This window comes from Camelus dromedarius, chromosome 19 (assembly GCF_036321535.1).
Source record: "Camelus dromedarius isolate mCamDro1 chromosome 19, mCamDro1.pat, whole genome shotgun sequence".
Classification (NCBI taxonomy): Eukaryota; Metazoa; Chordata; class Mammalia; order Artiodactyla; family Camelidae; genus Camelus; species Camelus dromedarius.
Window position 1 is genome coordinate 13,289,855 of NC_087454.1, and position 26,583 is coordinate 13,316,437.

Sequence of the window (26,583 nt, forward strand, 5' to 3'; positions counted from 1 at the left end):
TAACCTGCAGGCGAGTTAACACTTAAATGTCTCAAGATGAATGGGCAATTACCTTTGGGAACAGAGAAATGAGGAAAGCCAGCTCAACATCCCTAGTAAACAAGAAACAGAAGCGCTTTTTTGCATGATCTTATTTCCAGAGTAAAGCACACGAATTCCTAAGGCATTCTGACCTTACTCTAATAAGAAGATAAAAGGAAAAAAGATTCCAGAGCCGGAGAGCCGATACACTTCAGCCAACATGCGTGGAAATGCTGCGTGTGTTTCACTGGGAGAAATAAGAAAGTCAAATATACAGGTACATCCACTGAAAAGTAAAAAAGAAAAAGAAAAAGCCTCAGGTTGTGGGCTTTACCCTCAAGAAGTGTTCCTTTACAATCCAAACCCAAGCCTTCCTTGCTACTGTTGAAGATCTTGGAATCACAGAGTCTTAGAGCTGAATTGGTCATAAAGAGCATCGTTTCCACCAGATGGAGGTACCAGGAATTCTGGAGCCGTGCGCTGGCACCAGGCTGATTAGAGACAGAACCATTTTCATCCCTGAGGCACAAGGGGCAGGGCATCATTAATGACCTCGTGCCTAAGTCCAGAATGTACCCCTCTCCCTCAGAGGGGAAACTGGAGGCAAGCCCCATCTTCTGCCCTCTGCCCCGAGCATAGTGCTCATGCCCCAAAACGTCCCACTGTAAGTGGCCCTCGTGCTCTCCCTCCCGTCTCATCCACCGACACCAGCACATCTTTCAGTCTTAGCTAAAGGCCAAGGCCGTTCCTGGAAGCCACAGAAACAGAACTTTCAGAGAAGGCAGAAAGGAAGTCAACGTCACGAGAGCTCTGAATATGCAGATATGAATCAATCCCTGAGAGACACTGTTAAGTTTCTTTTTAAAGACGAGGAGTGGAAGAACCGTACACTATCCTTCGTGTCAGAAAAGACAAAAAGATTCTGTGCGCGTGGACACATAGCCCATCTAAAAGGATGCCACCAGCTGCCAGGGGGGAGGGGACCTGGGCAGCTGCAAACAGAAGGGAGGGGACACCACAGGGACTGACATTTCACTATATCCCTTTTTCTGCCTTGTGATTTTGATACTAAGTACATAAGCTACCTCAGCAGAAAACTAATTTTTTAAACTGTATTTATATAAAATAAAAACCAAAAAAGCAAAAAATAAAAAGCAATTAAAAGATTAATAAACAGTAAAGTAACAGTAATTTAAAGGTAAATAAATAAACAAAAAAAAATTTTTTTAAAGACAGCGCAAAAAATAATGTGGGGGTGGGACTGCTTGGAAGAAAGACCAGTGACGTTCACAGTTAAACCGCTTCATGAAATTTCACCAAATGACTTTTGAATTTAGCAACTTCCTCTAGGCCTCAGCAACCTTTTGCTGAATACCTCTGCTGAGCTTGTTCCAAACGAGAGCCACAGAATGATGACTGAGACAAAAGTGAGGTGGGTGGGGGGGTTAGGGAAACAAACCACAGTATTTTTCATTCTGATTACTTGCTTGAAATAAGAACTTAGAACCGCCAGAACAAAAACTTTTCAAATGTACCCCTGCTCTTTTTTTCAGATGAGACTAGAACCCAAGCTCTGTGGTGCTGTTTGGGTAAACAAACCTGAGAATGGAATATTTACAGTAATAGGATGGCTTAGGAAATCCCCAGCGCCACCTGCACCCCCCCCGCCCCAAAATCTTAACGCAACACTTAGAGCCCCGTTAATGCTGGTGTGGACCTTCAAAACCATACTTCAAAGAAGATTAACCACTGATAGCAAAGTTATGAGCAGAGCCCCACTATTACAAGGAAGTTGGTAAATGATTCACCAAGTGCCTATTTTCTCTGGATAACTAAAAAACACATTACAAATGGGTTAATGAGTTCATCTTTTGCCAGATGGTCACGTTTCTTAAGCCCTAAGGGACAGCGGTCTTTTCATAAAGCATATTTTTAACCAGTATACACTACTTGAAGTTACTTTTCCCAGGGGCCACTCTCTATCCTTGTGCTATCCTGGCAAAACTGCTAGAAATTCTCATTAATAAGACTGCGGCAAGTCTCTTCCCCTTGTTTACTGGAAGGGTTGACTGACTTGAAATAGAAAGCTTCTGAAAAGCACACAGCCAAACACTGTTATTAAATTACACATACTGAGTTCTTTTTACAAATTGCTGTGACAAAAGATACTCCAGATTGTGTCTCCTTAGATAGATAATCTTTTCATGAAATTTTTCTTGATAAATATAATTTGGAGCGCATGCTTTGAAAACAGTTGGGAGTGCCCGGGTATGTGGCACTTTACATACATGCGACTTGATTTTAGACTGCCAAAGGAAATTTCTACATGTTGTCCACACAAACCTGAGACAACTGGGCCCCCAAAATGACATTAATATCCACATTGATAATCGCATCTAAGCAATGCGCCTATCAACGCCACATGATGCAAACGGAACTGGAGAATTTTATATTTAAACAACGTAAGATTAACTTTTAACTCCCATCAACTGGGCCATTCATCAACTTTCAAATCAGAAACTAGGCCTATTCGATCTGAAATGCAGGTTCCAAATAATAAACAGGCCTAACCGGTTGGTAAAAAGAACTGGCTCCTAATTTTACCTTGATTTAGTCATTCATTCCAATATAAGCATGTAAATAAAATTCCACTCCAATGGAACCAACATTTATTTAGTTCATAACTTCATGCTAAGAAGCAGCAAGATGACTATGATTCATCGTCAGTCACGCCCACCAAGAAAGTTCACCTTTCCATCTTTTCTCCAGTCTCAGGACCTTTGCTTCAACAGCTTCCTCTATCTGGAATGATCTGCCTGTCCCACCTGGCCCCACCCCTGCACTTTCCCCTTCTCCGTCAAAAGCAGCAGCTCCCAGGAAGTGCTACCTGCCACCCCACCGCCGCCTTCACCAAGACAGGCCCAGGGCAGCTGAGGCCCATGTGCACACATTTTTTCCAGCATTCAGCACATTTATTTACAAGAGCTTTCACCGAATAAAATAATTTAACAAGTGCATATAGATTTGTCTCCTAGAAGGCACAGACCCTAATTAATATCTATATCCCCCTCCAGCCCAGTGTTTGGCATCCAGTGCTCGGTAAGTAACTATAGAAAGAAGCCTCTCAGAGTCAGGCAGGGCAGAAAGACCAATGAATATCTGAGACATCAGGTTAAGAGGCCACATGTGGAAAAAAAGAATGAAATATTGCCATTGGCAGCAACAGGGATGGACCCAGAGATGATCACAGTAAGTGAAGTCAGTCAGGAAGACAAACATCATATGATATTGCTTAATGTGGAAACTAAAAAGTAATATAAATGAACTTATTTACAAAACAGAAATAGATTCACAGACAAAGAAAACCAACTCATGGTTACCAACCGGGAAGGGAAGCGGGGAGGAGTAAATTAAGATTATGGGATTAACGGATACCGTTACTATGCATAAAATAGATAAGAAACGAGCACCTACTGTATAGCAGAGATATTCAATATCTTATAACAACCTATAACGGAAAAGAATCTGAAAAAGAATATGTATATGTAACCAAATCTGCTGTAGTTGTAGCAGTCTGCTGTACACCAGAAACCAACACGATATTGTAAATCAACTATATGTTAATACAAAATATTAATTAATTAATTAATTAATTTTAAAAACTGATTTTTTTTTAGAAAGCATTTGAATGCATTTTGTTTGGTATTGTATTTACTTAATAGTGTTTAATTAGTGCTCAGTGTGCACCGGACCCCTAGGATGGGGTAGGCTGGAGGGAAAAGGGGATGGTGGGCACTCAAAGAACACAGCAGGCTGACCGCCCCTCCTTAGTCTCAGCTGCTGCCTCCTTTTATAACAGGCTAGGAGAGCTCTTCCAAAGCCCTTTGGGAGAGGTACCATCCTTTCAGCCAAGAAGTACCTCCCTCTAGACTTCACTCAGACTCCTAACATTGAATGAGATGTGCCCTGCAGAGCAGCTGGCAGAGTCCTGGATAGTGGAGCTGGTTATACCTTCCCCAGGCTGTCAGAATCCATCAGTCTCCACGTTCCTAGAGAGCTTAGGTTCCGCACAGTCCTTTTCTCCACCTCGCATCCCCAGTCACCTGGGCAGCTTCAGTGTTTAGGTGGACAATCCACCAAACCTCCCAGTCTCTCGCCTTGCTAAAGCGAATCAACTTTCACCCCACCCCCACGTCACCACCCTGACTTTCATCACCGCCCAGGGAAGCTTCACTAGGAATCTTCCACTCGAATATCCCGGCCCCCGCCTCTCTCACTTCCCCTGCATCTGCTCCTCAACATCCCTTCAATCTCTAGATGTTTCCCTTTTCACTTTCATCACCCCCAATACTTGTCAGCATCTTTCAACACCCTTGCTTCTTAAGGTTCCAAAATCCTTCCCTGCAAACGCCCAACTGTCTGTTTTCCTTTTGCTCCTCGAAGGAGTTGCTGAAAGAGAAAAATGACATATTGGCACAAATTCTAAAATTGGTGATTTTCAGTGGGCTGTTTACGCTCAGCATCATGAAACTGTCCCCATTCAGCTCTTCCTCTGCTCCCCCATAAAGACTACTCTAAACATCCACTCATCCTCAAAACCCCTGCTCCGCCCCCATCCCTGCACCCTTTAGCCATGACCTCCTGCCCCACTTCACAAAACCCTTTCACAGCTTAAACCCTTCAATGCCTTCCCTTTGATGATCAGTGTGTCTAAACTTCAGTGGGCACGAGAATCACCTGGGGAGTCCCTTCACCCTGACTGATATGCATTCGGATTCACTAGGTCTGGGCCGGATCCAAAAAGCATACTTGGCAATAGATTCTGACGATGGCCCATCTACCAAATTTGAGGAAAATTAGTGCAGAGCAGGGATCTGCAAACTCCAGCCCTCAGGCCAATTCCAGCCCCTGCCTGTTTTGTGTGGTCTGCATGCTAACTATGTTTTCACACTTTTAAAAGGTTGGAGAAAAAAAAGTCAAAAGAAGAAAATTTCACAACACGTCTAAATTACACAGAATTCAAATTTCAGTGTCCATAAATAAAGTTTCAGGAGAACACAGCCATGCCCAGTGATGTACATATTGTCTGTGGCTGCTCTCAGGCTACAATGGCAAAGCTGAATAGTTGTGACAAAGCCCGTACAGCCACAAAGCCGAAAGTATTTACTGTCTGGCCCTCCACAGAGAAAGTCTGCCGCCCCTGGTCTACAGGATGAGGTGCAAACAACTTGTCAGAGTCTTCCAGCTTCCTGGTGATGTGGCCCCTGCCTACTTCCCCAACCTAGGGTCTTCCGGTCTTCGCAAGTGCAGCCCCAACAGCCACTCCAGCGACACAGTTCCTTGAACGAAGTGCACAATTTCACACCTCCCCACCTCTGTACGTGCGGTTCTTTCTACCCACTTTGCCTGACAAATTCTTCTTTGACCTTCAAGACCCAATTCGTGTTCCTCCCCACCTGTGAGACGCTCTCTGACAACCATTCCTCACCCCCTCCTCCGCACTTAATTAATTCGTATTCTAGTTATCTGTATACAGCAGTGGTTCTCAAATTTGGAGGTGTCCCAGCACCACGTGGGGGGCTCATTAAATCACCCACGGCTGGGTCCACCCCCAGAGTAGCAGAGGGGGCGCCTGGCAGAGAATGTATGTACATTTCTAACAAGTTTCAAGGCTGAGGCCGCTCATCCAGGCACCGCATATGCGCAACACTGGGGGATTGCTCTGTCTCCGCCCCACCCAACAGTGAGTTTTTCGAGGATAGGCCCTTTTTAATTCATGTTTGAATCATCACAGCCTGGCACAGTCCCGGGAATTCCTGGAACGCAGCAGAAACTCAGTATTTGTTGTTTGTGCTCTAACCAAATGATCTTCCTCCCATAAGCCAATGATTTTCAATATCAGACAATGAAAGGAAAATTAAGTGGGAAGAGGAGGGCTGGCCTTGCAGGAATGATTGAGGTGAAAAAAAAAAAAAAAATAAGGCTCCCTGCAGGAAGGACATTCTGTGGCCTGCCATGTGCATCCTGAGCTGGAAAGTCCTAGTGTGACGAGCGGATTGTTCAAGTCAAAAACCCAAGGGTACAGCCTGGAGGCAGCACCAACAGAGGGGGGGGGTGTTCAGTGGAGAACTCTTTCCCTCAAAAGGCCCATCTACTATCCACTTTAAAAACAAGATTCTTTATAGAGTACATGTTTAGCATGCACAAGGTCCTGGGTTCAATCCCCAGGACCTCCATATAAATAAATAAATAAATAAATAAATAAATAAATAAATAAATAAATAAATAAATAAACAAACAAACAAACAAACAAACAAACAAACAAACCTAATTACCTCCCCCTGCCCCCCCCCAAAAAAAACCAACAATAAGATTCTGTATATCAAAGTTTGGTAATGTACATCATTAACGTTGGCGTATACTGTTACCAATGATAAACATTTCTTAAGCACCTACTACGTGCTTGGAACACAAGGAGAGAGAAAACCTGGACCTCAAGGAGACTTTAAATTAGTTGGAAACTCAGCATATAAACCCAGCAGAATACTTAACAAAATAAGGTAACATTTACTACGCACCAAGTGTAAATGCAAACCTTTTCAAAGGTAAACAGTAAATTCTACAGGAGTCCAAGGTGCCCTGTGGTTTTCCCATCTCTGTGCCACTAGGGTACCATCTACAGACCTCTATTAGCACCTACACAGGTCTGTGAGTATACAGCATTTATATGCTTGTATGGTGTATAAACTCTCCCTTGATTTTTTTTTAGCCTTCTATTTCTACGACCTGATCAGGTGCCTGGCACTGCTAGTGATGTGAATAAATATTTAATTGATTTAATAATGACTGTGGAATGTGAGCTCAGTTATTAACTAAGGGCAAGACTTAGATAAGAAGAGAACTGAAGGCTGGGCTGCTTTCCACGAACCGGCTGGGGAACTAACCAGGTGACTGAAAGCTTCAGGCAGGTAAAGACACTTTGTGGTCAGAGGCCCTGGTGGAATCATCAAAACCCACAGCTGGTATCACCATTAGTCAAGAGGGCCGGGTCTTTAGAGCTGGTCTTCCTTCATTTAGCCTTTTAAACTGTAACACAAGCTTACCTGAATAAACCCAAACCTTTAGCTGCTTTAATCTGAAAAATCATTTCCTGAATTCTTTATGTCCTGATCTATTTTTCCTTTGCTCTTTTTTTTTCTGCTGATGCTAAATTGGGGGGAAAAAATTGAAATCCAGACCAAGAATCCTAGTTTAATACCAAATTGATACTTTATGCAAACACACAAATTTGGAGGATGCCGGTTGGTAAAAATAGCCTTGGCACTCAAGGTTCCCCAAATTGTAAATTCCTTAAAACCAGGAATTTCCCATCCGGCACAGGTCCCAGGATATGACTGTGTACCACACAAATTAATAATGTCAGCATTATCACATCCATCCTGGCAGCTGCGTTAACTTTGCAAACTTCAAAGGTTAAATGTCATTGCCCACAATGAAAGCAAAGAAAAGAGGGTGTGAGCAGATGATTTAAAGAAAAAATAAAGCAAAACTTTAGTCATCCTCCATTCCTTGCCTGAGCTCCACATCTGCTCCACAGAAAGGGACTCATTGTTTTAGAAATGCAGTTTTCAACAAACTCATCTGGGAAGCACGTGTGGAGGCCCCTAAGTCATCATCCATGTCCTGTACTCTAGATCTGAATTGCTGCCCTCTAATTAAATAAAATGATTTTGCATTTAACATCTTCAGGAGGAGGCCAGGCTAGTTAAAGTCCCTGGAAACTAAAACCACTGTTCACAGGCTCCCCGCCAGGAGCTAAGAGAACAGATAACTGGAGGAATCAGATGAAAAATAATTAAAGAGTTCTTCACTCACACAGTAGAACAGCTCAGCAGATATTTCAGTTTTTGCAGATAATAAACTACTTGACACGGGGAGACCCAGAAGCCCAAAGACATTCTCAGAAATGCAGTCAATTCAGAAATTACAGATACACATGTAAAATGTTAACACATTAGGGAAAGGACTCAATACCTTTAAGTGGCATAAGAAGAGCTATTTGGGTAACTTGAGGCATGTTTTATTTTTAGTATATCGCAGGCCAATAAAAAGTCACTCCTTAATGGGCCAGGAGCAAACATAGTTCAAGGACTGTGCTCTTATCCTAGGACTGTTCACCAGAGCTGCCTCCACCTTTCTCTTTCCCATTTTGTGCCCCAGGAGGAGCCCCTACATCACCCAGGCGCCCCAGGCCAGCCACCCACTGAGGGCCACTGCAAGAGATGGAAAGGCTGGGGGACGGGGAGCAGAAGGGCTGAGGTCCTCTCTCTGCCTCCCCCCTGCATCCTGGCAACAGGACACCCTCCCTGGACCCCTCCAGCGTCCAGGTCTTAGTATCTGAACATCCTTTGCCAATTCCCTTGATGCCACCCACACCTCCTCTAAGCAGTTCTTTAAAGTTTCTTCATTGCAGCCCATTGAGTTGAATTGCTTCCTGCCAGGACCCTGTCTGATTCAAGGACCTTCTTGATGGAGGGCATTTTATATCCACATAAAATGTCTCAACTCCAAAAGGTATGTCTTACTGACATCTCCCATTTGACATGTGGGGACCCTAAAGCTCCAGGATGGTAGAATCCAGCCAGCAGTCACAAAGGAAGATTTCTGGCAGAGCAGGAATCACCCCCAAGTCAGTCTAACATCTAAGACCTTTAAAAGCCCTTGAAAGTGTGAGGGAGAAAAACACATCAAGCTTCCAAACTCTCATGCCACAGCTGAGCCTCAAACCACATTATTTATGGTTTGGGATGCTCCCGCGGCCTAAAATAAGCTGGCTGGGGCATTGCTCTTTCAAGCACTTCTTCCACCAAAGTCACATGCAGTTGACTGTGCTGGGGGGCAGGGGGGCTGTCCTAAGATCGAAGAGAGCACAGGTGCTCCTTCCTGGCCCGTTGTCCACATTTTTCCTTCAGTTCACCTGAGCCATCCCTCCTCCCCAGGTTTAAACATCCCACAGGTTCCTGTGTTTTGTTTTTTTTTTAATAAATTAAAACAGAAATCCAGATTGGGGGTGGGGGTAGATGCAGTTATAAAGAGCTTAATACCATCGTACTAGCACCTCTCGGTCATAAATCTCCAGGGTCCATTATCTGTCTCTTTCCATACAAGAAAACTTCCCTGGATTCCTCTCTCTAGCTGTGTGGCATTGCTGAAAACAGAAAACACAATTAAAATAAATCGTGATGGAAGGGAGGAGTAAGGACAAAGTAAACTCCCCTGAAGGAAATTCGGCTATTGAGTCATATTTCATTTCAGGGCTAAAGAATTTGCTATTATTTCTGCCTTGGCCTAGGTCCGTGGCAGCCACTACGTCCTCACTGCCAGAGCAGGGGTTAGCATCCGACACGTCTCCCAATTTCCTGACCTTCTGGATTTTACAGCTGATGAGAAGGCAACAGTCAGATCAGGTGGAGTTCGGAATCAGATCTGCAAAGGGAACCAGGTAGAAGGGTGGCTCGGTAAACAGCACCTGGGATAAGGCACACGTCCAGGTCTCACTTCCTCACTGCTGAAGGAATGTGAGTGGAAAGAGCAGCAGATATGTGCGTGTTTGAAGGAGAGAAGAATTTTGAAAAAGACCACCAGGGAGAAGCAGAGGAAGAAAACTGGGCGAAAACTCGGCATAAAACAAAGTCAGGAGTACAGGAGGTCCTCCCCCACGTGTCTCACCCAATCCCACTTAACCCAGCACAGCTGACTCTCAAACAACATGGGGGTTAATCTTCCTGTAATTAACACTCAGCCCTTCGTATCTGCCATTCCTCTGAATCTGTGGACTTAGCCAACTACGGATGGTACAGGATTGTAGTATTTACCATTTTTTTCTTTTCCATTTTTTTATTGAAGTATAGTCGGTTTGCAATGTTGTATCAATTTCTGATGTACAGCATAATGTTTCAGTCATGCATATACATGTATTCCTTTTCATATTCTTTTTCATTATATGTTACTACAAGGTATTGAATGTAGTTCCCTGTGCTCTACAGTAAAAACTTATTGCTTATATTATACATAGTAGTTAGTGTCTGCAAATCTCAAACTCCCAATTTACCCCTTCCCACACACATCCCCCCTGGTCATCATAAGTTTGTTTTCTGTCTGTGAGTCTCTTTCTGCTTTGTAAATACATTCATTTGTGTCTTTTTTTTTTTTATATATTCCACATAAAATTGATATCTATGGTATTTTTTTCTTTCTTTTTCTGGCTTACTTCACTTAGAATGATGATCTCCAGATCCATCCATGTTGCTGCAAATGGCATTATTTTATTATTTTTTATGGCTGAGTAGTATTCCATTGCATAAAGATACCACAACTTCTTTATTGAAAAATATCCACATATAAGTGGACCCATGCAGCTCAAACCCATGTTACTCAAGAGTCAACTGTGTATTTATTGACTCACTACTAAATACGGGGCAGACCTAGCCTGCAGCACCTAAAGAGACAAGAAAATGAGTTAAGACAGCCTCAAACCCTCAGGAAGATTTCTTACCTGGAATTATTGTTCTTTGTTTCTATCTTTAGTTTTAATGGTAGCAGACAGTTCCTGGACAGTCCAAACAACTTCAACAGCTCTTCCCCCACTAACCTGTCCCACAGGGATCCTGGACCCTCAAGGACAGACGGACTGAATATACTAAGGTCTTCGGAATATCACAAAAAACCAAAGCATCCTGTGTCCCTTGTCCCTTGCCGATGGATATCATACATGGTACAAAATAACTGTCACCCTGATTTCACAAGCCTCACTGCTTAAGTCTAAAACCTGGGTCTCCCATGCAAAAGTCATAGGCTATTGCTTATAGGTTAATCAGCCTTAGTTTCTATGTAGGGTCATCTAAAATAAAAATAATAAAGACTAGAGGCCACTGATGAAAGACACATTTGATTCGTTTATCAGAATGCTTCAGAACATGGTTACAGGAAACGAGGCAACCCAAAACTTCAAGCAAACAAACAAAAAAAGTTTATTCGAACCTGCTGTGCGGGGTGTACCAATTTTTTCACACTTACAGGAGAAAAAGTCAACTCAAAAAAAAAAATCCACCTGTCTAGTTTGAAGCTGAGAAATCTGCTATGGGGGCAGGGACGGAGGCAGATACTCTCCCCAGGCTCCACGCGCGCACCGACTCGGGGAAGGGTCCTGCGCTCACGCCCCAGCCGCCCGCAGTTACCTGGTCCAGCGGGATGCCCAGGAGCTCGCTGAGCGGGTGCAGACAGGTGGAGCCCGTGGTGCGGTAGGAGAGGCTGGACGGCGGTTCTGCTGCCATCCTGCATCTTCGGGAGGCGGCTGCCCCGGCCCCAGCCCGCGCCACCCTGCTCGGCGTCCTCCCGCCCGAGACTGCGCCTGGGTGGCTGTCCCGAGGGGCGCGCGGCCGCCTAGCTCGCGGGGACCCAGCCGCGAGCCGGGGGACGCGAACAAGCGCAAACTCTGCGGGCGCAAACTTGGCGTTGGCGCTGCGGCCACGGGCGCGGTAGGAGGGCCGCGGCCCAGCGCGCTCTGCTTCCCGCTCCCCTCCTCTCGCCGCTCATTGGCCCGGCCGCCCGGGACCGCCCGGGAGGAGAGGGGAGGGCGGAAAAGTGGGGACTCCGAGCCCGGCCCCCGAGCGCCACCCGGCCCGCCCTGCCCGGCCTAAACCCGGGCCGACCCGAGAGGGAAAGCGACGCCAGCGGGCGCCGCCGCCCAGCCCTGCGCCTGGTGGCGCGCAGCCCCGGGGCGGGGGGAAGCTCCTCTTCCTTCTCCAGAGCTCCTCGACCTCTCTCCCCGCCACACCAAATGACTTCCACCCCGGCCACCCAGGAGGGCGCCTTGCACTCGGGAGCACCCCGGCCCCACCCTGTTTTGGTTTCGCTGCAGTCTCGGCACCCCCCGCGCGGACTAAGATTTCCTGCGCTTTCCTTTCAAGCTTTCTCCGGTACAGTCCTTGCTGCAGAGGGTTACTCTGCCAGTGGCTGGAAGCCCAGGGAGACCCCGGAGCTGCTAGCCAGCGCCCCAGAGCCCAGCCTCCTCTCTTCCCTTGCATTCCTGTGGGCAAGACCTAGCTTCCGACACCCTGATCTGACGTGGTCTGGGTCACAGCGTACACTAGGACTGCTAGCTTCTGATCTCTGATGGGCCCTTCCCTTCGGATTGAGAAGTATTTCACCCGTGTAAGAAAAAGTGCCACTGTTATATTGTGTGTATTCTGATCAGTTCTTTGAGTTCTAAAAAGCGGTACCTGACCCGTTCACTTCTTTGTCCTCAGACGCCCAAGTGTATCACTGGCACTTGGAAAACTTTTTCAGCTAATTAATAGGTTTTGAGAATCATGAAAGTCTTGATCCTTTCCGGGAATTGCTGTATGCTCACTGGTGAAGAAGACTTTCAGGAAAGCAGTATTGGAATCGGATAGGTAGGGGGGAAAAAAAAAAAAGTGAGTTGGTGTGAATCTCCAGGCTTCAAGCCCAAAGCTTTTCATCAGCAGTTGACCTGGGAGCTGTTACTGAGCCAGGGAGCCAACGATTAGTGGATGGAGAATCCAACCAAACGGGGGCAGTAACTTTGGGCAGAACTAAACATTGTTAGCAATAATGCCTCCAGCTTCAAGTCCAACTGAAGGCCTGTCAGACACTGATAACAACTTTCCCTCCAAGGCTAGGCCTCACCCTGGCCTTCCTGGAAGAGTTTCATCAACCAGAAAACTGCACTGAACTTTAAATGGCCAGGCCAGAGTTTCTCAACTCATGTTGCCTGTTGAGGAGCAAAAAATTGTTCCTACCACCACTCCCTGTCCCCATGGAGACTTTACAGGAGGCTACCACCACCAGATGACAACCTCTGCTTTAATACACACACACACACACACACACACACGTGCTTGAGGATCAATTAGGCTAGACAGGCTCATTTAATATCACATAGTCCTGAAACTGACCAGAATTGAAGTGATGTTCCTTTAATCATGAGCAAGATGACAGCTTAAGTGAGGTGTCTTGAGGGCAGACGGGGCTGGAAAGCACTGTTTAAAAAAAAAAAAAAATCAACATTTAAATGTGAACTGCCAGAAAAGTAGGCCAGTTTGGGTAGTATTTATAAAGCAAACACGCAGACCACTCATAATTTTCCACAAAGCTATGCTCTTCAGACTTCAAAAAATAGTCTTCACATTGGCGTAGGTTGAAAAACAGAAGATGAACCCTCCACAGATTTCCTTCTGCTCAACAAAACACAGATTATAATCTAGTCTAAAAGTTTCCCTTAAAGATGCGGGAACTATGCTTAGATCTTGAAAATGAAACCTCACAGAACTTAAATCTTAATAATTCTGTTCTACTGATACTATAGTGCAATTAATGCTCAAAGAACTATTGGATGATGCAGTATCAAGAGGAGGGATCAGTTACACCATAGGCTAGTTAAACTGGCTTCTGCAGGATGAGACAGGATTCTAAGATATATAAGAGCTGCACCACAGACCCATCATCCTCTTTTCCTTCCCTTTTAGCTCGGTTTCCGTCCTCTGTCAATCATAAAATAATGATCATTATTACATGTTTGAGATAACTTTACAAAAGTTTTCTCATTTACCAGGGACAATAACTCATGTGGTAGTTATTATAATCTCTATTTTACAGATGAGGGAACTGGAGTTTAGAGAGTTTAAGTATCTTGGTTGTTTGGGGAGGTTAAATAAAACATGCCTGCCTGATTCCAGAGCCTGGGCTCTCGGGCACTATGCCACATTGCCTCCTCTGAATCAAAGCATTTCTCTCTTCAGCAAGAGGCCCACTCACACACCCACTCGCCCGTCATTTCTGTGGACAGGAATTGTACTTACTATTCCAAAATGAGGTGGCGGGGTGATGCTACAGGCCTCCCCCCACATCTCACCTGTTTTCTACCTGCAGTAGAATGAGGTTTGCTATCAAGCTCAGGTTTTTAACCTTTATGAAGCTATGCTCAGAATGTGAAGTCATCAGAAGCTGCAGTGCTGGTTCTGATGACTGGTCCAAAATTAAAGGCCAGACAAAAAGACCTGGAAAAGATGCTGGCATGTTTCAGGGGAGCAGCAGGAGACTATTGTCTGGAAAAAATTCAACACCAGTCTCGTGCCAATCCAGAACCAGCCAAAGATGCTCAAACAGCAAAACTCAATGAAAGTCATCTTCAAAATTTACAAAGGTATAACCCTTCCAGAGGATACATTCTAATGATTCAACCAGAAATAATCACCAATAAAAACTAATTCTGAGTTTGGGAATTTTCCCTCCTCTTCAATCTTTTGGAAGAGTTTGAAAAGGATCGATATGAGCTCTTCTTTGTATGTTTGTACACCTGAAATTGACACAACATTGTAAAAAGACTATACCTCAATAAAAATATATATTTAAAAAACTAATTAAAACCACCTACATATGACATAACCCATATAAAATGACATAACCCATATAAAAATAAATTACTATGCTAACAATAACACATATTTGCATAATGGTGTTGTATATTTACAGAATATATTCTCTTATATTGTCCCCTTTGATCTTCCCAGCAACCTTAAGAGGTTGAAAGGGCAGGTGTTATTATCATTTTTATTATTATGTCATCATCATCTTCATTTTTATTCATGAGAATCCTCAGTTTCTGGCAATTTGCAGCTAGCTTATCCAGCTAGTAAACAGCAAAAGTTAAGATTCAAACTTGGCTGTTCTATTGTTCTTTTTATTACACAGAAATCTTTTTATTATACTAGGAGTCCACCTTCAGGAAAACAGCAGAAATTGTTGCCTGCATAGGGTATTAAAGTCCATGCTTAACATTTGAGATCTGATCCAGAGAATGGTCTAAACTGACCCACGATGGATATCATTCTGGCTTTTTATTTAAGCAGTTTCTTTAAGCATCATCCACACAAAACCATAAGGAATTTAGATTTTGCCATCAAGTCTCCACTTCTATACATTTTAGCTCCACCATTCTGTGTTTGCTTGAAGCATCTATTGCCGCCTACCTGCCTAACATATTTTCTGAGTTGAGATCACAGTTAAACATTGTTTTCATATTTGCACGTGTTCAGAAAATTAAGAAATTAATATAACTAAGCACCTACCAAATTTATCTATTATTGCTGAAAATGTAGCATTTTCTCCCAAGAATACTATCATTTAGTCATTCAAGATAAATCAACACAAATCCTCTCAGCACACTAACCTGTTTATATGAGGGAGATGCTGATATGTCTAAAGACAAAAGAATCCAAAATAATACACCAACCTCTGAAAGAAACCAGTTATGAGAAATTCAAAGCAGAAGTTAGTCCCTGATAACTGAATGCAGAAATAAAGCCTGCTCACTATTTATCATAGCCAAGACATGGAAACAACCTAAATGTCCATCGACAGATGATTGGATAAAGAAATTGTGGTATATTTATACAATGGAATACTACTCAGCCATAAAAAAGAATAAAATAATGCCATTTGCAATATGGATGGAGCTGGAGATCATCATTCTAAGTGAAGCAAGCTAGAAAGAGAAAGAAAAATACCATATGATATCGCTTATATGTGGAATCTTAAAAAAAGACACAAATGAACTTATTTATGAAACAGAAAGAGACTCACAGACATAGAAAAGAAACTTATGGTTACCAGGGGATAAAGGGGTGGGAAGGGATAAAATAGGAATTCAAAACTTGCAGATACTAACTACTTATATATAAAATAGATAAACAACAAATTTCTACTGTACAGCACAGGGAACTATATTCAATATCTTGTAGTAAGCTATAATGAAATAGAGTATGAAAATGAATACATGCATGTTTATGTATGACGGAAACATGCTGTACACCAGAAATTGTCATATTGTAAACTGACTTTACTTCAATAAATAAATAAAGCCTGCTAACAAAATTCCAACAACTAAAAACACACATAACAATATTTATAAATACAATTTTGTACAATTTCTGAGTGGTCAGGATTGGAGCCTAAAACACAGAAGAGAAACAGGTAATGAAAGTCTAAACAACCCAGCCTTTAGAGCAAAACAGAACTGGATCAGAAAACCAGTACTGCCTTTTTTACTGGTTTTGTGACTTTGGGCAAATCAATTATCTTCTTCAAGTCTCAGCTTCCTCTATAACATGGGAATAAGAGTTATGATCTCTTGTGGCTGGTATGACTGAGGGAATGATTATATGTGAAATAACCTGTCACAAAGTAATTGTTCAAAAAAAATTAATTACCTCTGCTCAATTGAAGCTTACCCTCTACAAACTAACATTTTATTTTTAACTTTAGTGTTTCGAGAAGCTATGTCTCCAATGGATTGCACGTGTCCCTGCATACTTAAATAGAGTTAGTGATCACAATTTTTACTGATGCATCAAGAAATACAGTGACGTTTTGGAGTCCGCTGACTTGTCAAGAGTTTGTCCCTGCACTGAACTATGCCCAAATAGGTAAACTTTTTTCAATTATTGGGTCTACTTTCTAGTTTTTCAGTCTCCTCTCATATTTCAGTTGTTGCTGCCTTGATGGCTATTTTGGTTCTTCTAAGAGTTGGTGAACTCTATAGAATTACTAGGCTTTGGCTAAGTGCCCAAGGAGTTCTTGGAGAATTGAAGTACAGTGGTCCCCACATATCCGAGGAGAACTGGTTCCAGGACCTGCCGCTGATTCCAAAATCCATGGAAACACAAGTCTTACAGTCGGTCCTCCTATGCGCGAGCTCCACACCCGCAGATTCAACCAAGCGTGTATGGAAACATAGTGCTGTTCACGAACTGCGTGTACTAACTAGACGGAGGGCCGGCTGTGCTTGAGTTTGAAGTAAACGTCATGCTATCTATCTTGGGAATTCAGAGGGTTTTGTTTTGTTTTTGTTTTTTTTCTCTTAACTTCCTGCTTCTTTGGCTGTGCTCCAAATAGTTACTTTTGCCAAAAAGGCATCCTATGAATAATAAAGTTTTGATTGAACATATTGTCTGAGGACAGAGAGATGGGCAAAAACCTATTGCGAATGCTGCTAGGATTCACTGGCTGCAGGAAAAAAAAAAAAAGAACAAGCCCTAGAGGCCGTGGGTGCCCTGAGGTGCTTGGTGGCACTTTCTCCATCCCTATCCCAGCCACACCGTGGGTGCTGCTGCTGAGACCAGGGCATCTTAGGCTTCAGGAAGCCCCACCGCGTTAATCTTTTAATCCTACACCTCATATTCCTCTCGGAGACCACTTGGACTCTCCCTCAACTCCTACTTTTACCTTATTTCTTCACTCTTTGTTCTTCTGCCTGATTCCTAGGTCCAATAATAACAGTGCCAAGAACAACAATGCTTTAGAATGAAGGGGTCGGTGGCTTCTTGGAAATCAATGCCGCCGATGGTACCCATGACTTCTCACTTAAATCCTCATCATCCGGCTTGTTGTTCACAGCCTGTGTGGCCTTTGGTGTCAGCACATTGGGCTGCAAGCCCCAAATGCTGAGTGTACAGGGAAGTCTGTTATTTACAGGACTAAAGTAGGTATTTGTCCCTATTCCTTTCGCCCTTTTCCTACACGCCTATTGTGCCATTTCTGCAACTTTCACCCACTTCCAAACATTTTTCAATCATTATTAGCCAATGATTTAACAGTATCTCAAAAACAGACTAGCAGGTTCTCATGTTGTCAACCTCCAAGAGTGGGACATTAAGCTTCGTTGATCACAGGACATTTTGTTGTTGTTGTTCCTAATGCATCCTCCAGGATTAGCATGCCTGGATTCACTGGGGAAAACAGTGCTTTTGCTTGTGAGGACTGAGTCAACATTCAGCAAATGTTTATTGAGGAACTGTTGTTTATAAAACACTATTCTAGGTGCTTGGGATACACATCAACCCCAAACAGACAAAAATCCCTCTCCTAACCCTTCCCATAACTCTCACAGGGGAAGATGTAACCAAAAAACATAAAAAATAATACTAACACGCCAGAAGATGATGAGTGAACTGAATAAAAGAAAAGTGCAGCGGGGTGAAGGGTGAGTGGGGGCAGGGCTCACATGTTGCAGTGTTTTATAGGGCGGCCAGAGGAGTCCTCACTGAGGAGATGACATTTAAACAGAGACTTGAAAGCAGCTAAGGAATTAACCGAGCAGATTTCTGGGCAAAGAACATTCCAGAAAGAGGAACTGTCTAGTGCAAAGATCCAAAGACAGGAGCAGGCCTGGCAGGGTGGAGAAACATCGGGCTGCTAGGAAGGCTGGAGCGGAGTGATTGAGGGGAGAGGGGAAGGAGATGGGCCAGCGAGGTCTGGGGGGCCAGTCCCAGGCCATTTGGGACTTTTGACTATTCCTCTGATTTCAGTGGGGAGCCACTGCAGGGATTCGAGCAGAGGAGTGTCTGTACTCTTTAAACAACAGCTCCCTTTGTCCCCTCCCCCCAGCCCCTGGTAACCACCATTCTACTTTCCACTTCTATGAACTTGACTACTTTTAGCTACCTCATGTAAGTGGAATCATCCAATATTTTTCTTTTGGTTACTGGCTTATTTCATGAAGCATAATGTCCTCAAGTTTCATCCAGGTTGCAGCATGTGACAGGATTTGCTTTCTTTTTAAGGCTGAACAATATTCACTATATGTACAGACCACATTTTGTTTAGCCATTTATCTGTTGATGGACACAGGCTCTTTTCACCTCTTTGCTATGGTGAATAGTGCTGCTATCAAAATGGGTGTGTAATTTCTTTGAGACCCTACTTTCAATCTTTTGGATATACACCCAGATGCGGGATTGCTGAAACATACAGTAGTTCCATTTTTTTTTAATTGAAGTATAGTCAGTTACAATGTGTCAATTTCTGGTGCACAGCATAATGTTTCAGTCACACATATACATACATATATTCGTTTTCATACCCTTTTTCATTATAGGTTACTACATGGTAGTTCTATTTTTAATTTTTTGAGGAACTGTTTTCCATAGAAGTTGTGTCATTTACAGTCCCACCAGCAGTGTACAAGACTTCCAATTTCTCTACATCCTCACCAACACTTGTTATTTTCTGTTTTGTTTTTATTCAGTAGTAGCCATTCTCATGGGTAATATCTCATTGTAGTTTTGATTTTCATTTCTCTAATAGTAATGTGGAGCACTTTTTCATTTATTTCTTGGCCATTTTACATCATCTTTAAAGAAACATCTGTTCAATTCCTTTATTCTTTTTTTGGTCAGTTTATCTGATTATTTGTAGTTGAGATGTAGGAGTTCTTTATATATTCTGGATATATCAGATATACGATTTGCAAATATTTTCTTCCATTCCATTGGTTGTCTTTTCAGTCTATTGATCGTATCCTTTGATGCACAAAAGTGTTAAAGTTTGATGTAGTTTCATTTCTCTCTTTTCACTTTTGTTGCCTGTGCTTTTTTGTTATATCTAAAAAATCACTGCCATGTCCAATGTCATGAAGTTTTTCCTTTATGTTTTCTTCTAGTTTTCCAGTTTTTGGTCTTATGTTTATGTCTTTAATCTATTTTGAGTTAATTTTTGGATATGGTGGGAGATAGAGTCCCAACTTCAGTTTCTTGCATATGGATTTCCAGCTTCTCAGCACAATCTTAGACTGTCCTTTTCACACTGAGTGGTCTTGACACCCATTCGAAGATCGTTTGACCACATATGTGATGGTTTATTGGAATTCCCTCATTTTTAATGTAAAATAATTGAACTATCTCTTTATTTGCCAAGCTCTTTAAAATCCTGCCTATAAATGGTCTTATTATTTTCCTACATAAAGACAACTATTTTATCAACTCTATTATGAATTTTCTCCCTGAAAGGGATTCTCCTGCCAGCTGTGAAAATTTTAGATTTTCCCCCTACTGTGACCCCTATGAACCCAGTCTTCCTGGGCTGAAGTTTCTGTGTAAGTGTGTGAGAAACAAAACTGGGTAACAAACTAGTGGTTACCAATGGGAAGAGGGAAGCAGGGAGGGGCAAATTAGGGATATGGGATTAAGAGGTACAAACTACTATGTATAAAATAGATAAGCAACAAAGATACATTGTATAGCACAGGAAATTATAGCCATTATCTTGTAATAACTTTTAATGGAGTATCATCCGTAAAAACACTGAATCACTATGCTGTACACTGAAATGAATATAAAACTGTAAATGAACTATACTTGAGTAAAAAATAGACAGGAACAAAAAAATAAAAAATAAACTGTATTCTCAAATGAAAGCAACGATAAAATTAAAATTCCTGTGGTTGTAAGGTTTATCAAGTGTGCTAGCTCCCTGGGAATCCTTCAATTAAATTCTAAAAATCTTCATTGAGTGCCTACTATCAATTAATCAGCAAGTACTCCTCTAAATAGGAAAAGACTCTTGGGAAGTATTCAAGGAGGAATTCTGATTTCATAATTGCAAATGTTCACCAAAGGGTAGGGGGGAGTTGGGTATCTTAAAAAATAGTTTCAACTGCAGGCTCTATTTAACTCAGATTTTTTAAAAAAAAATATTTGGGAAAGATGGAAGGAGGGAGACAACCAAGCATAAGCAAAATATGATACTGACTTGTAAGAAACAGCAGGAAGTCCAAAATCTAGTACTCTTGGAGACTTGCCTTGTGAGACGTAGCGTCATGTAAAGAAGGAAGAGGGAGGCCGCAAGTTCAGACAGAACTGGATGCACTTGGGAATCTGAGTCTATTTCCTTATCTGTAAAATGGATATAATGACTCTTCCTAGAGAGACTGGGGTCACATCAGATAAAGTCCCTGGCGCTAAGTAGTCACTCAACAGATTCCCCTTCCTCCCCCAACAGGCCTCACCTTACAGACATTTTTATCAATGACTTGTCTGAAGTCAAGGATACGTTCACTTGAGATTACAAATGATATGAAACTCAAAGAGTAGGAACTATATTGGATGAAAGTTCAAGTTCAGAAAGGTCTCCTACTACTTGCTATGTGATCTGTGGCATGTGTTAAACAATTTGAACCTCAGTTGGCTTCATCTATACAATTAGGATAATTATTTTTGCCAATTTTGCAGATTAGGGTGAAGAGCCAATCATATCAGCTTTGTGAAAGCTTATCTAAACCATAAAGCACTGTATGAATCAGTGGTCACTCAAGGGTGCCATGTTTATATGTGTGAGTGGTGCACTGCACAAAGGGCTGCATTTAAAGGTACCACTCACTTCATAGACGTCAAAGATTTGTATTCTAGGGCAACAATTTTCTGACTGGTGGCAAAAAAAGTGCCTTGTGCTACAAAATTGGTACATTGAATAATTTTCCACAGAAGACAGTAAAGTATCTTGAAAGGAGCTGTAGTTTTTTCTAATTTTTTTCCACAGAAGCACTTTGTAGGCTAGCAGTGTCCCTGTGGCCATTTATCCCAATTATCTCCAAAATACAGAATAAAACTATTTCATAAAAACAATGGAGAAGAGTATTAGTGACAATTATAACTTTGAAAATAAAATGGATGCAGTGAGCTTCCTGTCCCCTGGGGTATTCAAGAAAAGACTGACTCACCATTAATGAAGGACATTATATTAAAAAATCTCTAGATCTTCAGACTATACTACAGCTACAGATAAAGCTACAGTAATCAAAGCAGCATGGCACTGTCACAAAAAGAGACACATAGATCAATGGAACAGGACAGAAAGCCCAGAAATAAACCCAGGCACTTATGGTCAATAAATCTTCGACAAAGGGGGCAAGAATATACAATGGAGAAAAGGTAATCTCTTCAATAAGTGGTGCTGGGAAAACTGGACAGCTACATGAAAGAGGATGACATTAGAACACTCTCTAACACCATACACAAAAATAAACTCAAAATGGATTAAAGACCTAAATGTAAGACCAGATACGATAAAACTCCTGGGGAAAGGATGCTCTTTGACATAATCAAACAGCAATAATTTTTTGTATCCATCTCCTAGAGTAGTGGAAATAAGAGCAAAAATAAACAAATGGGACCTTATTAAACTTAAAAGCATTTGCACAACAAAGGAAAACATAAACAAAATGAAAAGACAACCAACAGAATGGGAAAAAATATTTGCAAAAAATGTGACTGACAAGGAATTAATTTCCAAAATATACAAACACTCAATATCAACAAACAAATAAACAACCCAATCCAAAAATGGGCAGAAGACCTAAACAAAGATTTCTCCAAAGAAGAAATACAGATGGCTAAGAGGCACATGAAAAGATGCTCAACATTGTTAATTATTTGATAAATGCAAATCAAAACCACAATGAGGTTATCACCTCATAACAGTCAGAATAGCCATCCTCAAAGAAATAATAAATGCTAGAGAGGGCGTGGAGAAAAGGGAACCCTCCTACACTGTTGGTGGGAATGTACATTGGTGGAGTGACTGTAAAGAACAGTACGGAGGTTCCTTAAAAAATTAAAAATACTTACTATATGATCCGGCAATCACACTCCTGGGCGTATATCTGGAGAAAACTCTAACTCGAATAGATACATACACCCCAGTGTCCACTGCAGCACTATTTATAATAGCCGAGAATTGGAAGCAACCTAAATGTCCATCAACAGATGACTGGATAAAGAAGATGTGGTATGTATGTGTATATGTGTATGTATATATATATATACATGTATATACACACAATGGAGTCAGTCAAATTCTCCACGAAATCATGGGAACTAAAACAGAAGATCGACATTGTGGGTGCTGAGAGAGAACAGAGAGCATTTCATGGGAGAAGCAACTCTAGAGAAAAGGGTCTGGAGAGCAGATGGACGACTAGGAGATCTCCAAGAGTTGGGTCTTTACAGTTAATTTCTCATTTAAATCACCAGTATTCTCCTTCCAAAACAGAACCAAAAGCAAAGGGGACAAATGGAGTGTAAAATCTGGGCAGGACAGTGGTCATCCTGGAACAATTAAGATACAAGTAAGATGAGAAGTGTCTGGATAAAGTTGCCACCTTCGTCCCCAAGCCAGGTGTATTTTAAAAGCATCTTTATCACAGCCACCCCTCTGCTACTGCAAACCTCAAAGCAGGCTCAGACCTGACCAGTATCAGAACAATCCAAAGTACCTGTCAAAAAGGCAGATTTGAGGGAGGTGGGGGCTTCATAGCAGATCTTCCAAAGCAGAATGGCTAGTGTTGGGGGCCAGGAATCTTCACCTTAACCAAAATTCCCCAAGGAGATGAAATTGAGAGTCAGGGAGGCAGGTGGCACAAACCCTTCCCTGTGAGAGAGATCACTGAAAACAGAATAAAGACTCACCATCAGGTGAAGGGCAATGAATTGGAACAACAGGAAGAAAATGTGAAGAAGGAAAGCTTTCTGTTTCCCAGCATTGTGGCCACTGCTGAAAGGAGCCTTGAGAAACATATGTCGTCACTAATAGATATTTAGCCTTCTTAGATTTCCGTCTTCAGACCCAAACTTTTGTGTTGCCAACTACTTGGTTATCTTCAAAACAGAAAAAGGTGAGGGGTTGGCATAGGGGTATAGCTCAGTGGTAGAGTGCCTGATTCGCATCACAAGGTCCTGGGTTCAACCCCCTATAAATAGATAAATAAACCTAATTACCTCCCCCCAAAAAATAAAAAATTAAAATTAAAAAAAATAGAAAAAGGACTGTATTTCACTCTGAAACAGTATCACTTTAATCATTCCATCCTTTCTATAGCCATGGGGGAAATATGTATTAATTGCAGTTAGGGGAAGACTAGCAGCAGCATTTAAAGGGAGCAGATACCTCCTTAAGCACACGGTCATCTCTTCACCAATGGCTGCTGTAAATTCCCGGCAGATTGTAAGAAAAGCAATAACAGTGATTCTCACTGGATACAGCTTAAAAGGCTTTTAGTTAAAAAGAAAAAGAAGAGGAAAAGAAAGAAAGCAACAACTATATTACTATGTCTGCCATTTTGAAATTTTATTCCTGATGGGCTCTTGAATATGGCTCAGGATTCAAAAACCTTTTAAAATCCTTTAAAGTTTCAGCACTTCTTGCTAGCACCATCTGCATAGAGGAACACTGTTTTCACATTACTAAATTGTACCACACCTATCTAGAGTATTTTGCTTCTAACAGGTGTGGCCTTGGCCACACCTAAGTCTCTTTTTGTTTTCAAGCCAAAGTGGGAATTTCGTGGCTGGAGACCAATTCTTTTCATTCTTTGGAGCTTCATCAAGATTAGCTGAGCTACTTTTTCAAACCTAGGCTTCCTCCCACTCTGCTGGGCATCTAATGGGGGCTACTTTCCAGGGCTATAAAGAAACTTCTGTGTCTTTCTCTTCCTTTCACTTCTTTAAATTTCATTTCATGGTTCATTTTCTTAGAAGATCCCACCTGTTTTTCAAACTCTCAAGCCAACGCTTGAGTCATGTAGTCTCCCAGGGTAATTTTTATGTGTGTTTAGCTTTAAACCAAAGTTCACAGTCTTGGCTACACATCAGAATCACCTGGGGGTAGCTTTTTATAAATTACTGATGCCAGGGCTCTCTTCCAGGCCAATTAAACCAAAATCTCCTGAGGTGATTCCCCAGCAAGATATAGACAAGCTTATTCTAAAATTTATATGTAAAGGCAAAGGACCTAGAATAACTAGGGCAATTTTGAAAAAGAAGAATAAATTGGAAGGAGTCACTCCACCTGATATTAAGGCTTATATATAAATAGCCAAGTGATCAAGATGGTGTGGGACTGATGGAGGAACAGATACAAAGATCAATGGAACAGAAGAGAACTCAGAAGTAGATTCACATAAATATGCCCAACTGACTTTTGACAAAGATGGAAGAACAATTCAAGTGAGAAAGGATAGCCTTTTCAGGAGATGGTACTGGAACAAACAGACATGCACAGGCAAAAACTGAATCTGAGACTAAACCTCTTATCTTATACAAAAATTAACTCCAAGTGGTTCACAGACTTAAATATAAAACTATAAACCTTTCAGAAAAAAAAGTAAGAGAAAACCTTCAGGACCTCGGGCTAGGTGAAGCGTTCTTAGGCTGGATGCCAAAAGCATGATCCTTAAAAAAGATTTTGGATCTCATTGAAATTAAAACTTTTTACTCTGTGAAAGACCCTTAAAGGAGAATAAAAAGACAAGCTACAGAGTGAGAGAAAATATTCACGAACCATATATCCAACAAGAGTTGTTTCTAGAAAAATATAAAGAACCCTGAAAACTCATGATAAAAAGTGAACAATCCAATTTTAAAATGGGTCAAAGTCATGAAAGGACATTTCGCCTAAGAGGGTGTATAGATGGTGAACAAGCACATGAAAAGTTGTTCAACATATTTAGCAATGAGGGAACTGCAAATTAAAACCATGAAATATCACTATACCCCTACCAGAATGGCTAATTAAGAAAAAAGAAAAAAGAAGGCACTAATGAACGTATCTACAAAACAGAAACAGATAGTAAACAAACCTATGGTTACCAGGGGGAAGGGGGTGGGAAGGGATAAACTGGGAGTTCAAAAGTTGCTAATATTAACTACTATATATAAAACAGATTTTAAAAAACAAATTTCTTCTGTATAGCACAGGGAACAATATTCAATATCTTTAATGAAATCTTTAACAAAAAAGAATATGAAAACGAATATATGGATATATATATATGTGACAGGGACATGATGCTGTACATCAGAAATTGACACAGTGTAACTGATTATACTTCAATTAAAAAAAAGTGACACCATCAAATGTTGGAAAGAATGGGGAGAAATGACCACTCATACATTCTTGGTGGGTGTGTAAAATGGTACAGCACTCTGGAAAATAGTTTAACAGCTTTTTATAAAACTAAGCATGTACTTACCATATGAGCCAGCAAGTCCATACCTGGTTATTTACTCCAGAGGAATGAAAACTTAGGTTCCCATTAAAACCTGCACATAAATGTTTGTAGCAGCTGTATTCATAACAGCCCCAAACTGGAAACAATCCAAATCTCCTTCAGTGGGTGAATGGTAAAACAGACTGGGAAACACCCACCCCATGGGTACAATACAACAATAGGGAACCAACTGTGGATACATCAACAGCTTAGATGGATCTCAAGGGAATTATGCTGAGTGAAAAAAAGCCAGCCTTAAAACATCACATACTATATGATCCCATTTACATAACACTCTCGAAATACCAAATTACAAGGCTGGAGAACAGATCAGTGGTTGCCAGGGATGAGATGTGGGAGAGCAGCATGAGGGAGCATTACCCCGTGGTGATGGCATAGTTCTGTATGTATATTGTGGTGGTGGTTTCACGATTCTATGCGTGTGCTAAAATGCACAGAAACACACACACATAAGCGTATATAACACTCATGAAATCTGAATCAGCTCTTGTACACTGCACCAATATAATTTTCCTAGAGTTGATATTGTATTATACTGAATGCAAGATTATCATTGGGGGGGTTATCATTACACAGGCTCTCCCTGTAGATTTTTTCCCAATTTCCTGTGAATTTATTATTTCAAAGTAAAAGTTTTAAGC

At 41.7% G+C, this 26,583-nt stretch overlaps 1 protein-coding gene across 1 annotated transcript in view; it reads right to left on the reverse strand.

Annotated features, from left to right (window-relative positions):
* MBOAT1 (membrane bound O-acyltransferase domain containing 1) overlaps positions 1-11,566 on the reverse strand; it is a 75,554-nt gene extending 63,988 nt beyond the window's left edge. The window contains exon 1 of the mRNA XM_010980112.3: positions 11,259-11,566. Within this exon, the coding sequence (XP_010978414.1) occupies positions 11,259-11,354 (96 nt within the window). The 5' untranslated portion in view covers positions 11,355-11,566. The remainder of the gene's footprint in view (positions 1-11,258) is intronic.
* Between the last annotated feature and the right edge of the window lie 15,017 nt (positions 11,567-26,583).